Here is a 15,319-nt window from a genome sequence, read left to right on the forward strand (position 1 = left end):
TTTAATGAACGGAATTATATTATGGCATGAATGTAGTACACTTCGAAAATAAAACCGAGAATCAAAAATTGATGTTTAGTTTTATGTTATGAGTGACTTCAAAATTCCATGGAAAAACATAAGGAAATATTGTTTTATAAAAATTGAGGAAACACGCCGAAAAAAACATATAAAAAACACAGAGAAAGAGTTTTAAAACATTGATAACAAACATATTGAATAACATATTTTTATTTAAATTTGTTAATAAATTAACTCACCAAATTAGCCATAGACATTAAATAAGCACGAAAATGCAAGCAGTACTATTATACAATCTAATTTAATTCCTTTAAAGCTTATTTTGAATGTCAACCTTTGTCATTTTTATAACTTTTAGCTTTCATTTACTCCGTTAAATGTGTTATTCATAAGAAATTGTAGACACCTTTTGACACATTAAAACTTACTAAGATTGGAATGATAAAATATTAGATTACACACATTTGAGAATTACCCTAAAAGGTGACAGAAGGCAAAGAAAATACGCAGAACAATTTAAACGTATATTTGACTATAAAACAAACATAAATTCTATAAAATTAATTAATAAATATACAAATATTTAAAATATAAATACAAAGTTACAATGAAGCTGGTAGGCGTTACTTACAGAGAGAGGAAAAAGAATAATTGACATTTATCTACATCTAGAAAATGGATGGAAGAGTACATCAGTTTATTCAGTTACTCGATAGCTTTAATGGATTACTCGTCAAAAGCTAAAAGTTCAAGTTTTTCATTTAATCGTTACAATTATACTCTCAAAGTTACGAAATTATTTATGTTATTGTTGGTTGATCAAGGTATTGCGCCCTGATTGCATTTGTTACACTAAACAGAACGAAATGTAATTCCATAATGTAGTAGATTAAGTATTTTTAATTATCTTAAAATATAAATAAATATCTAGATTTTAAAAGATTCATTCTAAAATAACTTAAACACTTAAAGTAAATTTATAAAAAAACACAATAAAATAAAATGTAAGAATACCTGAAACAGTTTTTAAAAGTAAAGAAAATAAAGTGGACAAAGAGCAGTATGCTGTTAAAATTAATTTCTACTTGAGGTTTTAAGGACAAGTTAAAAACAATTTTACTAAAGTAATGCAGATAAATATACTGAAATATAATTTTATTATTTTTTTATTTCACTTAGGCCTAGTACATTAGCAAACTTTCCTTTGTATTTACTAAAATTCTTATAAGGACTCAACTAAAGTATGATTGAAGAAAATAACGCTCTGAGAATTAAGTTAGAAATTAATTTTACTGTTTTATTATGTCTTAAGCTGCATATTTCAATAACTGGAATAGACTTGAACATTTCGAAATACTTGTATGTACACAGTCTTATGACGACACTGATGTACTCTTAGAATGCGGAGCTGTAACATCTAACTAGACAGGAGGGGTTTGAAATACATAATTTAAGATACATTTAAAAAAAATAGAACGGAAAACGGTAAACATCACAAGTTTTAAAATTGTTTTAAACAAAAATATCTTCAAAACATTATCAACTGCAAATGAGAAATCTGTAAAAAAAATTTTGTCAAAATACTGCAATAATTCAATTTGAGATTAAATAAGATAAGGTTACATACTACAGTAGCAGTATCGTTGCTTAAGACCCTAATTGTTGCGTTAATAAGTCTTAAAACCAAACTGATAAGGTTCTTGCTGATTTATAGTGATTTTGATTCTCGAAGATTACTTCCCTACGTTTCAGTGAAGGGTAAAGTATTTTATACTGTTTGAATTTTGTTAGAAAACCTATGCGTTTTGATTTTATCATAAAAAATTGTTTCATATAACTACTTTCTTATAAAAATACAATGTAATTTTTTTCACAATTTAAGAAACCGGATAACAAAGGAATACTAATGGAAAAATCAAACATAACCAATGAGATATTGCTTGATAGAATACCAACAAAATATATTTCAAATACCAATAAAACACTAATTGAATATATATTGGATATTAGTAAAATGGACATGTATTGGGTATATCTTTTGTTAGAATACTAGTCTTTTATTAATAGAATAAGAATGGAATATCAACTAGATTTTAGAAACTAACGTGAGATGGTATTAATCATAATGGTATTGATCATAATCAATTTGATATTAATTTATAAATTAGAAGTTAATATTTCTCAATTGACAATATAACATATCATTCGCCTATTGGGTCTGATGATGATTGGAGTGTCCAATCGAAATCGATCACCACTTACCATCTTTTTTGTATATTTACCGTCTTGTGAGTAACAGTGTAAGCGTAAATATATGTTTTAAGTGTTATAAGACGTTTCTTTTATTTAGTAGAACATAAATAAAATAGAAATGGGTATGGACACTATAGAATAAAAATGGGACATCAATAAGACAATAATGAACCAGATAGATATAAAAAATTAACTATCATTAGTCAATGCCCAACCCCTCCTGTAGGACTAATAACAACAATCTGTATTCTTAGGATAACATTAATACAAGGCGAATAATTATTGTCAATGCTTGCAATAGGAACCTTTTTTCTATCAAGTAACACACAAAAGGGTGGATAAAAACCAACCCTTCACAACTCCTGATAGTAAAACTTCAGCCAAAATGCTGTTTTCCTGATACAAATTATTTCAATTATTATTGACTATTATTATGAGTGTAAAATGTAACTGAAAATGTTAAAAAAATTTCCATAATCAAAGAGTATATTTATGCACTGGACAGTTAGTTATACATGTATGAAAGAGTTTATGAACCTAGATTGCTACGAATGTGTGATTTTCATGAATTAACTTAGTTTTCGTATAAAATTCTAAGTCTTTATTTATATTGCTTTAATTTCCCTTTTTATTGGATGAAGATTAATATTTTAGATTAGTTTTTTTTTTATATCAAGATAGCATTAAAGAATTGCGTTAGTAATTTAATATAATATTATGTATTACTACTTACTTTAATAGTGCATTTAGTTAATAAATTTAAACTTTCTATTAAAGTTAAAGAGGAATATCCTAGCAAAATTTTTATTTTTCACAATTTTTCCAAGATTTACTAATAGTTTATTGTCTTTTAATGAGTTAACAAAATATATTTAGTTAATAAAAAAATACTAATAATATTCACTGAAAACCTACTACACCAAGAGAATGTATTCATTTACAAAACTTTTCATTTTACTATAAAATACTATATAACCAAAATTTATTTGACATTTTTTACTAACTACTCACAACAGATGTTGAAAATATACCAAGGAATAGATAAGGTGCAATAATTTAAAGAGCGACAAAAAGCAAGCAGTGTGTAGAAGTTTAGTAGATGTCTAACCTTGATCAACTAATGATTTGCAAAGCTTGGCAGTGGATAAAAATAATACTGAAACATCTGTTTATGTACAATGGTCTATGTACAACAATATATAAGTTAATTTACTAACAATAAATATCATACGTCAAGTCCGCGTTCAAAAACATATACAGTGCTTTCACAGAATATCTTACTCGAATAAATATATTTACAATTCCCTAATACGTGCTATAAATATTAATCTGTGAGTATTACACTAAAAGTAAAAAAAAAAAAAAAACATTATTGCCCACTTGAAATAAATATAGTAGCAAACTTTGTTTATGAAAGAATTGTTCTACTGTGATTTATAAAGAAATTGCATAATAATTAACGCTATTGCAGCAATAACATTTCCTAAACTTTACTGAATTTACAAAACTATGGAGACAACAATTTTTAGTAAAAAGACAAACTATTAACATTGAAGAACGTAACAGAACTTTAACAATCAGCGAAGTCAACAATCTTTGTTAAGTTAATAGTTAATTATGTGTTGAGTCGCCATTATCACAATTAAGTAGCCTAGTATTTTACCAGTATTTACAACACTATAACATAGTATGACCAGCACAATCGCGTAAAGCTAGGATTCTAATGACTAGAATAAATTGTAGCAGACCCACCATCGGATGATTCCTCCCTTTCATCTGAAACATAGAGGGAGAAAGTTTTAATTTTGAACACACAAAAATGCTTTTTTCTTCGACAATATAGAAATGGCCACATTGCAACATCAGTAAACAGTACGCAAATGGGTCATTTCCGCTCAAGAGTGGGAATGGATCATTCCTGCTTGCTATATCACCTGATTTCCCAGTTGGTGTTTCTACACCACCACAGACGCGGAGCCGGTACGTTAACAACCGGTAAGCAAGTAACATAATAACCTAAATAGCATTTCATAAACCACTAAAAAGTTAATCCGTGTGTTATGATAAGTTAATTATGGCGGTGGAAATATTCTTGTGTGTATTACACATACGAGCACAAACAGTCATTGCCGCTCTCGAAATGTATGGCCGCACGAAGCTAGCACCCGAGTCGCAATGATGCGCTTTGCGCTCTTAATATACAAATAGCAGCTATTAAAATATAGACACAGGGTGCAAGTACTTAAAAATGAATGTCGTTTTGGATATGTGATTTTTGTTTCTAAAAGATGTGGCATAATCTGCTTTGAATAAAATAACGCCAATGACTAGGGAGCAAAGTAGTCTAATGAGTAAAGAGCGAGTCTTTGGTTTCCAAGGTCCCGGGCTCAAATCCCACAAGTCACGTATTGGTTTTAGCTAAGTCATAATGCAAATCCCTTGAATAGGTCGGATATTTCTATTTGGTCACAAAATTTTGAGAAAAAAAATGATTAGCAATCTAAAATAATTGATTCGAATAAAGTTTTTTTACTGAGAATTTTTTTAACTATTTAAACATTGAGTATACACAGGAATTATCAAATTAGTTGGCAATTTAAATAAATATAATCAATCTTTGACAAGTTTACTTGAAAATCGATATTTAAAGATAGATACCACACACAATGCAATTTAAACTTAGACCCAATATTCATATTCAAAGTAAAAAAAAATGCTGGGTATTAAGAATTGTTTGTTTATTTCAACGACTGAGGTTCAAGTTTAAAACTCAATTTTCAACTTACCACATTATTTTTACTTCTTAGGCAGGCCTGCCCGTTAGTCCTTTAGCCTAAGCGCATCACTGTTTCAAAAGTTTATGGAAAAATCTGAAAAACAAAAGAGAACAATTGATTAAGTATAACGTGAACTAATAATCTTATCTTTAAGTAACAAATTTTTGCTATGAATTAGTAAACTTTTTGTAAGTTCTGGAGTTTAGTATTATAAATGTACTTGCCAAACTATAAAAACGCTTATTAGTCATGAAATATCGGATAAAATGGCTTTTCAGAGAGTTTGAAATACGAAATATTAAATTAATAAAGGTAAAATAAAATAACCACAATATATACTTGGAATCGGCACGATAAAAATACAATCTGTCAAATGGGAGTTGTTTCAGTTTTCAATGTTTGTATATAGTTTAAAGGCTTGAAAAATATCTTAATACACTAAGTATATGAGCATTTATTTTTAAATGAAAATGGACATTTCATTAAATAAGTTCTGTTTTATCAGCAACGCATAAAAACCGTACTCACAAAAAAACTCTTTAATTTTTACTTTAAAAGTCAGAATTTTCTACTTATATTTTCCAGAATTTTCCATTTTCTACTTTAACTTAAAAATAAGTCAAATTATCATGGTAATTATTATTTATATTTCCCCATTTAAACTTGTTATTTCATGGAATATAATAAAAGACAGTAAATTATAAACCGCCACAAAATATACACAAATAGATAGGTCACCATAGGATTATAAAGTAAATAAAATCTGTTATATTTTTTTCAAAACTTAGTAATGTCTCACTTTTTTCTAATATTTATAGCGAAATAAAATCTTTTTTAATACACAAAGCTTAAATTATACAACAAAATGATAAACTCAAGGAATTCCCAACAAAAATATTAAAAGTCATAAACGTTATTAAAACCAAATTATCCTTGTGTTACAACTAACAAAGATCATCAAAACATAAACCAACAGTATTCCTACCGCAACCAAAAAAGCAATGTTAATGTACCTTTTAACAGAGGTGATCCACATTTGTGGGTTATTAGTAATTTTTATTCCCCGAATTACTCAGTCTAGCCCGAATATCCTCGTTGGAGCTTCTACCATCCAGACTGACTGGGGGTTGGAATCTACAAAGAATAAAAGTCTACAATAAACCATGAAATGCGTGTATACTATGTTAATGATGCAATAACCAAAAAAGGCCCAAAGTGTTTAGTTTTGAGATTCTCAAAACTAAACAAAGCGATAATGTGTGATCACCAGACACCAAAGCAAACTAAACAGCAAAAGGCTTAACTGGAACTAACAGTTACAGAATAAATCCAGCTCACAACTCTTAACTTAATCCGTTCACTGAGGTACTGAAGTAAACTGTCGCGATTCAAAAGTTGGAAAAGTATCCAAAAGTGTTGATTAAATTCTCAAGTAATTTTTTACCTATCAATATTCTTTAAAATCAATATTAATGAGCAATATATTTTAAACAGATATAGTAGTAATAAAACTTGAGTTAATTCGTAAAAAACAATAATTAAAAAATAATATTTTTTGTCTTGTTTGAATCTTGACTCAGTAATACAGCAATACGCTCACTTCAGTATATCAAGTAAACGCTTAACTTACATTATAAACTAACTATTATCGCTTCCTTGGGCCCTATTTGGTATAGTTAGCTAACTATATAGGTACTTATAAACTGGGTTAGTTGAAACATAAATCCATTAACATGAGATAATTTAAGTTTGAAAGTGATATGGATTTTTAATGTTTAATTGAACTACTCACAATATTATTTTGGGCAGTTATGCTGATGATTGTATATTTCGTACCGTCTTGCAAAATCTGACAATATGTTTTTGCTAAGAAATATAGTTTTGGTTCATTATAATGTCTCAAGAATTTAAAATGTATAAATTTAATTTTTAAACGGCATGGTAAAATAAATTTACAGAGCAAACGTTGAACCATTATTATTCAATTGAAGAAAATATACTAATGGTTGTTGATTTTCAAGTTATTTGTTACAATCCAGTACTTGGCAATAAATTTATTTAGTTTAATTCCATACAATAATAATATACTGTTTAACCGTTCTATAATTTTATGTATTTTTTATATTCAAAACTTTTAGGTATGGACTTATAAAAATATTGGGTTACTGCCCATAAAGTAAGAAGATGATTTTAATCTTTATTTGTACAGGTTAAAATTTTTAATTATTGGATAATCAACAAGTTTTGGTATTGATTACGACTTAATACTAAACTAATTACGCTACATTGAATACCAATTATTAGTTACAACACAAATAACAAGTTTTAACAATCGTACATAGTAATTATTGTTTGAACAAATTACGAGTACCAGCTGTTTAACTGTAACCACATAAAAGTGTTTTTTATATTGAGTATTGCTAAGAATGCCTCATACAAGAAAGGGGTTTCTTTTTAATCTGTAATATAATATTTTCGTATTCTTATTGACAGATAGTTGTTAAATTACAGTATAACTTTCATACCACAAATATGATGATGATTTATGATAGTTTAGTAATAGTATGCGCATAAAATTATAATAAAAAATTTATTATCAAACTAATAAGAAAAATTGCACAAAAAATCTATTCAAAAACCTAACAAAATAATATTTTCAAGTGTCAAAGTTGTGTTAAAAATACGTATTATTCCTAAAATGGCTATAAAACAGCTGGCACAGATTATCAATCTTGATTAGTTGTAATTGGTTAGTAATAAGATTCTTTGAGCCAATAGCCAATACCGTCATAACTTGTACTGTTAAGCGATCAAAAAATTTAAAATTAATTTTGGAAACAGTCACGGAAAAATTTATGGAAAAAACAAAAAAACTAAATTATTAGAACTGTTTTTTACGTAAATTAATTGGGACGTCATTAGTAATTTCGAAATGGATTAAGAGTTATTTTTTATGAAACTGACACCATACAGTTAGGTAGTCTGAAGTATTATTAAATTTTCTATTATTGTTTTTTTTTCTATGTTAGATCCCTTTTTTACCCATCCTTCTTCACCAAGTCTCACTATTAAGGTGTCATTTTGAAGCTTACTTTTTAGCAGATGTCGAAAGGTTTCTAAAAAGGTAAGGTCTTTAGGGCTCCGTCACCTAACGTTTAATTTATTTCTAGACTTCACTTTTAAAGATCCAGTGATGCTGACCAACTTTCTTTATAACAGTTTTAAATGTTAATTTAAACTATACAGCTGATCCTTAAATGTATTGTTTAAAAATAGTAGTTAGATTGTGAACAAGATACGAAACGGTTTTACTAAATTAATTTTAAACATGCTCCTTTCATTTACAATTATAATCTGATTTCCGTATCACTCTTTAATCGCATAATTATTCTTCATGGTGTAGATCTACTACAAAAAAAAAAAAATTAATTGTAAAATTTAGCGGTTTTTTCTCCTAATCATTGTCCTAAACTATCATAATCTTTGGAATGTAAAAGTGTATTGTATTTTGCATTGCAAAGATGTTTTAAACTTTATTGAAATGTACAGTTTGCGCACGGGTGTAGCTATTTTGTACAGGCCTATCTATTTTTAGTGACGTCATCAGCAATTGGCTCCTAGAATGTAAGGATTAAGGATGTAAGGATAAGGAGTTCACGCACCGGTAGTGCTCTCTCCTAGCTCTCCTTATTTGCTCCTGGAGTGTCCTTCGATGCCACCATCCTTCTGGAGACCACTTAGTCTCTACTACATCTAAATCAATTACAATCACTTCAAACAAACAGTCAACAGCTCTCGTTGCAACAGAGAAATTGTAAATATTATAATAATGTATTTGAATAAATTTCCTCTACTAAAAAGTACTTTCAATTGTTAAACATTCTTAACAAACATTCATTTCTATTACAAGTGACAACAGTAAGTCTATAAAAATTAAACTATTATGTCACTGTAAATCTTGTCTTCAAAAGTTAAACTCTATGCAATATTGTTCATAACACTTAACATACCAAAGTCTATTGATCACATTACATAAAGCAACACACTGCATTTGAGATTAACAGTTGGTTGTGAGTTGGATTTATTTTAAAACAACAAATTGAAAATTCTATGCATAGTGAAAACAATAAATTTGACGTAATAGAATATGTACAAACATCCTTTTAGTATAAACCACCCTTGTACATTTGATACAAAAATTTCCTTTTATGTAAATAATAATGATAAGGCCTACTGAAAAACTTGTAAAAATAAAACAAAAAGGAAAACCCAAGTTCACAAATAAATGTGAACTGAGGGAAAATAGTGTTTTAATTTGCTATTGATATTTGGCATGGTAAATCATGTTGAAATAAGGTTTTTCATAAATATCATAATTATGTTCTCTGAACAAGTTGATTAATAGGCGCCTTAAAATAAGAAAAAAATAGCAAAACCTAGAAATAATTAGAACACAGATGAAACCATTGTTATTCGATAGTGAAAGGTATTGTGAATAACATATCAAAAGTCTCCAAAAATATCTTTGGTGGAACACCACTTTTTTTCCAAAATGGCGACCAAATCCGGTATTTTTTTGCTTTTTATTGAAATTCTGACTTTTCAGTCAATATTGGTGAAAAGTAGTTGATACATTATATTTTCATCCTGAAATTACCTTTAAAATAATACCAAATACATGTACCTATAACCAAAAATAAACCCCGTAGAAATAATAAAATATTTCAAATAATATTATTTTTTTATAAATTAACGTAATAGTCCAAGCAAACTAAAATTTCTGACAATAGGGTTCGTGTAAAAAATTGCAAGTAAATGTTTTAAGGTTTTATTTTTATTTTTAGGTGTACAGAGTGACATACTAAAAGTTGACAAAAATCAGTCCTCGGGAAACCCGTGAAATAATGATAAAAGATGGCGGCTTTTCCCAACATTGGACAAATTTTAAAAAAGATGCAACATGCTTTTATGCAAATTTGTTCGAGATATTAAGTTAGGACCACCATCAATATTTATTGGGTAGTCAGTATTTCATTTCGATAGGGAACGCGTTTTTGGCGACCATCTTGGATCCGCCATATTGGATATAAATATTTTTTAATGTAATTATAGTGTTGTGACTCATCATTATGAACTAGATTTCTACCCTGATTTCATTTTTTTAAATCCGTTTTTAAATAAGTTTTTTCGTTTCTTAAGAGATATTAAAACGAAAACTCTCCCCTATACATTAATTATGGACGTATCGTACTTTAAAAATGTGTTTAAATTATTTTTCTCCATGTCTTATTAATGCTTGCAGTTTGTTCTAGCCTTAAAATATTCAGTGATCTAAGATTATTTTTCTCCAGGTATTATTGATGCTTGCAGTTTGTTCTAGCCTTAAAATATTCAGTGATCTAAGAGTATTTTACTCCAGGTATTATTGATGCTTGCAGTTCGTTATAGCATTAAAATATTCAGTGATGTAAGAGCTTTCATTTTAGCTATTTATAGTTAAAACAGACTATTTGAAGACGAGGTACAAACCCCAACACAATATTAAATTACCCTTTATTTAAATCAGTTTTTGTTAAAAGATTTATATCTCGGGTTGTTAATATGTCAACAAGTTCGTTCTGGTATCAAAGTACTCACATATACCATTTTTTTTATCATCACCCCTCTTTTGGCATTTACACTTACTGCCACAACCAGAATGACGTTTTCAGTGGATGAGCTTTAATAGAGAAGGTAGTGCTGGTATAAAGGGCATATGCACATCAGTCAAACATCAACCCCAATCTGTTGGTTCTGCTGGTGAACTATTTCCACGCCATACTTGAACCTGATAATACACCCTTAGGCTGTGGTAGTTTTCAATGTGTGTTTAAATTGTCAAAGTACGAAACGTCCATAAGCAATGTATGGGGGAGAATTTTCGTTTGTATATGTCTTAAAATAGAAAATAGCTATTTAAAAACGGATGTCAGCATTGAAATCAGAGTGGAAATCTAGTTCATAATGATGTGTCACAACACTATAATTAGATGAAATAATATTGATATCCAATATGGAAGATCCAAGATGGCGGCCCAAAAATCATCCCCTATCGAAATTAATTACGGACCATTCAATAAATATCAGCGGTGGTCCCAAGTCAATATCTCGAAAAATGTGCAAAAAAGCATTCGGTATCTCTTTTTGCAAAATTTGTCCAATATTGGGAAAAGCCGCCATTTTATATAAATAATTTAGGGGTTTCCCGTGGACTGATTTTTTGCAACTTTTGATATGTCTCTCTGCACACCACAAAAATAAAAATAAAACCATAAAACGTTTACTTGAAAATTTTTATACTATCCCTGTGTCTGTTTTATTAGTTTGCTTGGACTATTACATTAATTTATTGAAAAACATTTATTTGAAATATTTTATTATTTCTGCGGGGTTTATTTTTGGTCGTACGTACATGTATTTGGTATCATTTTAGAGGTAATTTCAGGAGGAAAATAAAATGTATTTACGACTTTTCACCAACATTGACTGGAAAGTCAGAATTTCAATAAAAAGCAAAAAACTACTGGATTTGGCCGCCATTTTGAAAAAATGGTGGTGTTCCACAAAAGATAATTTTGGAGACTTTTGATATGTTATTCACAATACTTTTCACTATCAAACTACAATGGTTTCATTTGTGTTCTAATTATTTCTAGGTCAAACCATATATTCAGGGGCCTATAATATGTAGTATTATAACAAGTTTTTTCTGTTTTAATCTGTTACGAATGTGCACAGATTTTAAAAATTAAACACAAGGAAAATCAAAGCCCAAAACTACTGCGAACGAGGAATAGTGTTTTAATTTATCAGAGTTATTAAGCACGGTACTTATGGTTAAAAAAGGATTTTCGATTGAAAAAAATAAAAAATTCTGATCGAAACGATTAAAAAGATGCCTATCAGGAAGGTTTTTTTAAATTTTAATCTTTCAGAAATTTAAGGCATATAAAAATTAAAATACTATTAACATATTATCAAATAAAAATGTACTGAGAAAAAACTATTTAAGAACAAACAAATACTGTAACTCCACTATGGTTTGAAATATAAAGTGGTTTACATACAGGTAGACTCTTAAAACTATAACATTTCTACATCCAACACCGAAAGCACATCCACCACCTACATGCAGCTCTACAGTCCTTGGATTTGCTTTGCTTATTGTTTACAAATGTAAAAAAATAAGAAAGTACAGTGACAGTTATAAAAATTATAAAAATAATTACTAAATAATTTAACAATTTAGAGTTCGTAAAATCAAATTTTGTGGCAAAACACAACAATTAACACAAACTCAATGAATTGTACAGTTTTACTACAAAGATTCTTATTACAATATATTTATAATTTACAATAAAAACAAAACGTAAGAGCTGTCACAGGGTTGAGAGGGAAAATAAAGAAAAGAGATTTAGAACAAACATAAAAGTGTATTTCTTTGGTTTAGGAGTATTCGAGAAAGATATACAAAAACAATAAGCGATCCACCGGACGAATGTCAATAAATAGTATAATAAATAGATTTATAGATAAAGTTAGCAGTAATACGAGGCAGAGTAGCCTAGAGAACAGAATACAGTCATTGGCCTATACATACTACTACGGTTGAAGACGTCTTTGCTTTCGCACCTCTGGCCCTTGAAACCGTCCGCGCACCTGGAAACAAAGAAAGAATAATTATAATATTGTTCTGAATTAAATATGAATAATTGCATAACCTCATCTAATACAAGAGCGCGACGTTGGTGTGTGGCAACGTCGCACCGGCGGCCTATGGTGTATAGTAACAGTAATAACCAATGTTGCGCAGAAGCTCTGTTGTGCAACAGCTGTTTCGGTAGGCCGGGGCTGCGGCGTTGCCAATTCTCACCACCGTCTTGTATTAGAGGAGGATGCTATGATAGTAGAGTAATTGTATAGGTTTTTGAGGAAGGAGTTACAGCGATGTTTATAATAGTTCTCCTAACCTCAAAAACCTATCTTATTGTATAAATTAGGGGAAATACACCGTTAAGTGAGTTGTAAAACATAGGATCTGAAAGACATTGATGGTTGGTGGGGTTTAACCAGACCACGAGGGCTCCCGCACTCAATAGTAATTATTGACATTACCACAGTAAAGGAATTACTTGGTTAAAATATTACGGACTACAGTAAGGTAATTGTATCTAGTATAACCACGTGCAAGTATATAAATGTTCTTTTTTACAGTTTAAAGGCATCAAAATAATATCTTTAAAATATAATACATTTTAGGTAAAGAAAACCTTTCAATATTATGTAATGTTAGTGTTCAGGATAAAATCATCATGATTCTATGCATACTTTTATAAGGTTCACCCCGAGAAGGAGGTTTCCCACAATTTAATGTAATACAACCATACTACTCTACCTAAATAAAACAGGAAATAAACCGAAAAAGTTTGCCTAAATATTTCAGTATTACGATATTAATTGCCAAAAAGTTGAATAGAGCTTTAGTTGAATTTCAAACCAAGAATTATTCATAAGCTTACATAAATATTTAGAAGAAGAAACCCACGTATTTAAGGTAAGTAAGCCACAAAGCTTGTTTTTTGTGGCAAAAACAAAAATGGGGTTTTACTTCTCGAGAAAATTCATTGAACCTAAGCTGTGCTAAAATTGCAGCTTATATAGAGTTTTGAATTGGAAAAGTCCACAATTTCTTATCAACTGGATCATGCCTTACAGAGGGTCTACAAAAATAAAAGGAAAACTAAAATAGGATACGTATAACTAAAATATTTACTTACTGACAGACGAGTTCAGCGACGGTTTCATAGTAGGTACAGGTGCCTCCGTTGAGGCAGTAGGTGTCTATGGGACAAGGACTGCCAACAAGTGGCCACAGCGTCGTTGCTGTAACACCATCAACAGACTAAACATAAACTGTAACAAAGTCATCGTAACATGAAAGTCCATGGGAGTGCATGCACCTCTGTGTATAAGTACCCATTGTTAGGGAGTATTTATTTTTTGTAACAAATAAATAAATATATTTCAAGAAATATCCGGCTCGAAGGACCAAAAATTGAAATTGAATTAAATTCATATTCTGAATCGTAAAATATGAAAAATACATAAAAACCTAATGAGAGGATACAATTAACTAATTAAGAACAAATGTTTGTTAAAAACTGATGATAAATTGAAAAAATAACTTTATACTCACTTTTTTAAACGTATAAAACACTCCTCTTTAGAAGCTAACTTTATGCTAGGCAATGTGATAAAACCGTTTTGTAATTTATCACGATCAGTTATGTGTAGGCCTAACAGGAGTATAAATAGAAATCCTTGAAGAGAAGAACATATAACACACTTGAAAAACTAAATTTGACATCCTACAGAGAATGTGATAGATATATGTTATGTAAAGTTGGAATAATTAGCTAAAACTGAATGAACATGTTTATACTCACTGTGCAATAACTTAATGAGCCAAATCATATTTTCCCTACAAGGAAATGTGTATGAATGAATAATTTATAGTGCATGGTTCCTATACAGACTTCACTAAACTATACAGTAATATTGAAATCAAAGCATAACTTCTGTGTTGGCTAGACTGCAAATTGTTTTCGATTTGGCAGCGAAAGTTTGGCATCCCCTGTTGCCCCAGTATTTGCAACTACTTTTTAATTTTTACGACCGCAAAACCTAAATAGTCATCCTGTTTATGGAAAATAAAACCACATTTAGTTTGAATGTGAAAAGTAACTGCATACACTCAAGGAAAACATCTGATATCTTTCCAGAACTTGACTACTGAAAGCAATTAAGGATTTTTGTACTTTTTGTACTTGATCTTTTCATGATTTCAACAAGATGTAAATAGTTAGTGTACACTAATCACTATAATCACATAACTACTCAATAAACAAATTAACCTCCCTTAGGAATCCTTATGAGACTTACCAAAAATATTGATTAGTAAAGAAAAATCGTTCATAGAACAATTTTCGGACCACACTACACAAATTCAGTATAGTTTACAATTGGTTGGAAAAATTCAATACTTATTGAAATGAGTTTTTCAGAATATTTTCTGACCATTGTTTTTTGGAAAGCTGTAAATATTATGTAGGAATGGGTAAATATTCTCAGAAACATAGAAAGAAAGAGAGATGGAAAAAAGTGCATCATTTTTCACAACTAATTTGCAGTTGATACAATAATAATCAGAAACACATTAACACTGTATT

At 29.4% G+C, this 15,319-nt stretch overlaps 1 protein-coding gene across 3 annotated transcripts in view; it reads right to left on the minus strand.

Annotated features, from left to right (window-relative positions):
* Window positions 1–549: 549 nt before the first annotated feature.
* LOC128986831 (protein vein) overlaps window positions 550–15,319 on the minus strand; it is a 91,666-nt gene continuing 76,896 nt past the window's right edge. Inside the window, exons 4-9 of one of the 3 annotated variants that reach the window (XM_054407383.1) lie at window positions 13,868–13,973; window positions 12,691–12,749; window positions 8,714–8,804; window positions 6,065–6,185; window positions 5,061–5,144; window positions 550–4,050 (exon numbers count right to left, since the gene is read on the minus strand). In XM_054407383.1, the coding sequence (XP_054263358.1) occupies window positions 6,098–6,185; window positions 8,714–8,804; window positions 12,691–12,749; window positions 13,868–13,973 (344 nt within the window). In that variant the 3' untranslated portion in view covers window positions 550–4,050; window positions 5,061–5,144; window positions 6,065–6,097. Of the gene's footprint in view, window positions 4,051–5,060; window positions 5,145–6,064; window positions 6,186–8,713; window positions 8,805–12,690; window positions 12,750–13,867; window positions 13,974–15,319 lie in introns of those variants that run through there. The other 2 variants (XM_054407385.1, XM_054407384.1) reach the window with 2 other exon arrangements.

The sequence above is a fragment of the Macrosteles quadrilineatus genome, unplaced genomic scaffold (genome assembly GCF_028750875.1).
Source record: "Macrosteles quadrilineatus isolate MER2022 unplaced genomic scaffold, UCM_ALF_1.0 Scaffold_2__2_contigs__length_208266976, whole genome shotgun sequence".
Classification (NCBI taxonomy): domain Eukaryota; kingdom Metazoa; phylum Arthropoda; class Insecta; order Hemiptera; family Cicadellidae; genus Macrosteles; species Macrosteles quadrilineatus.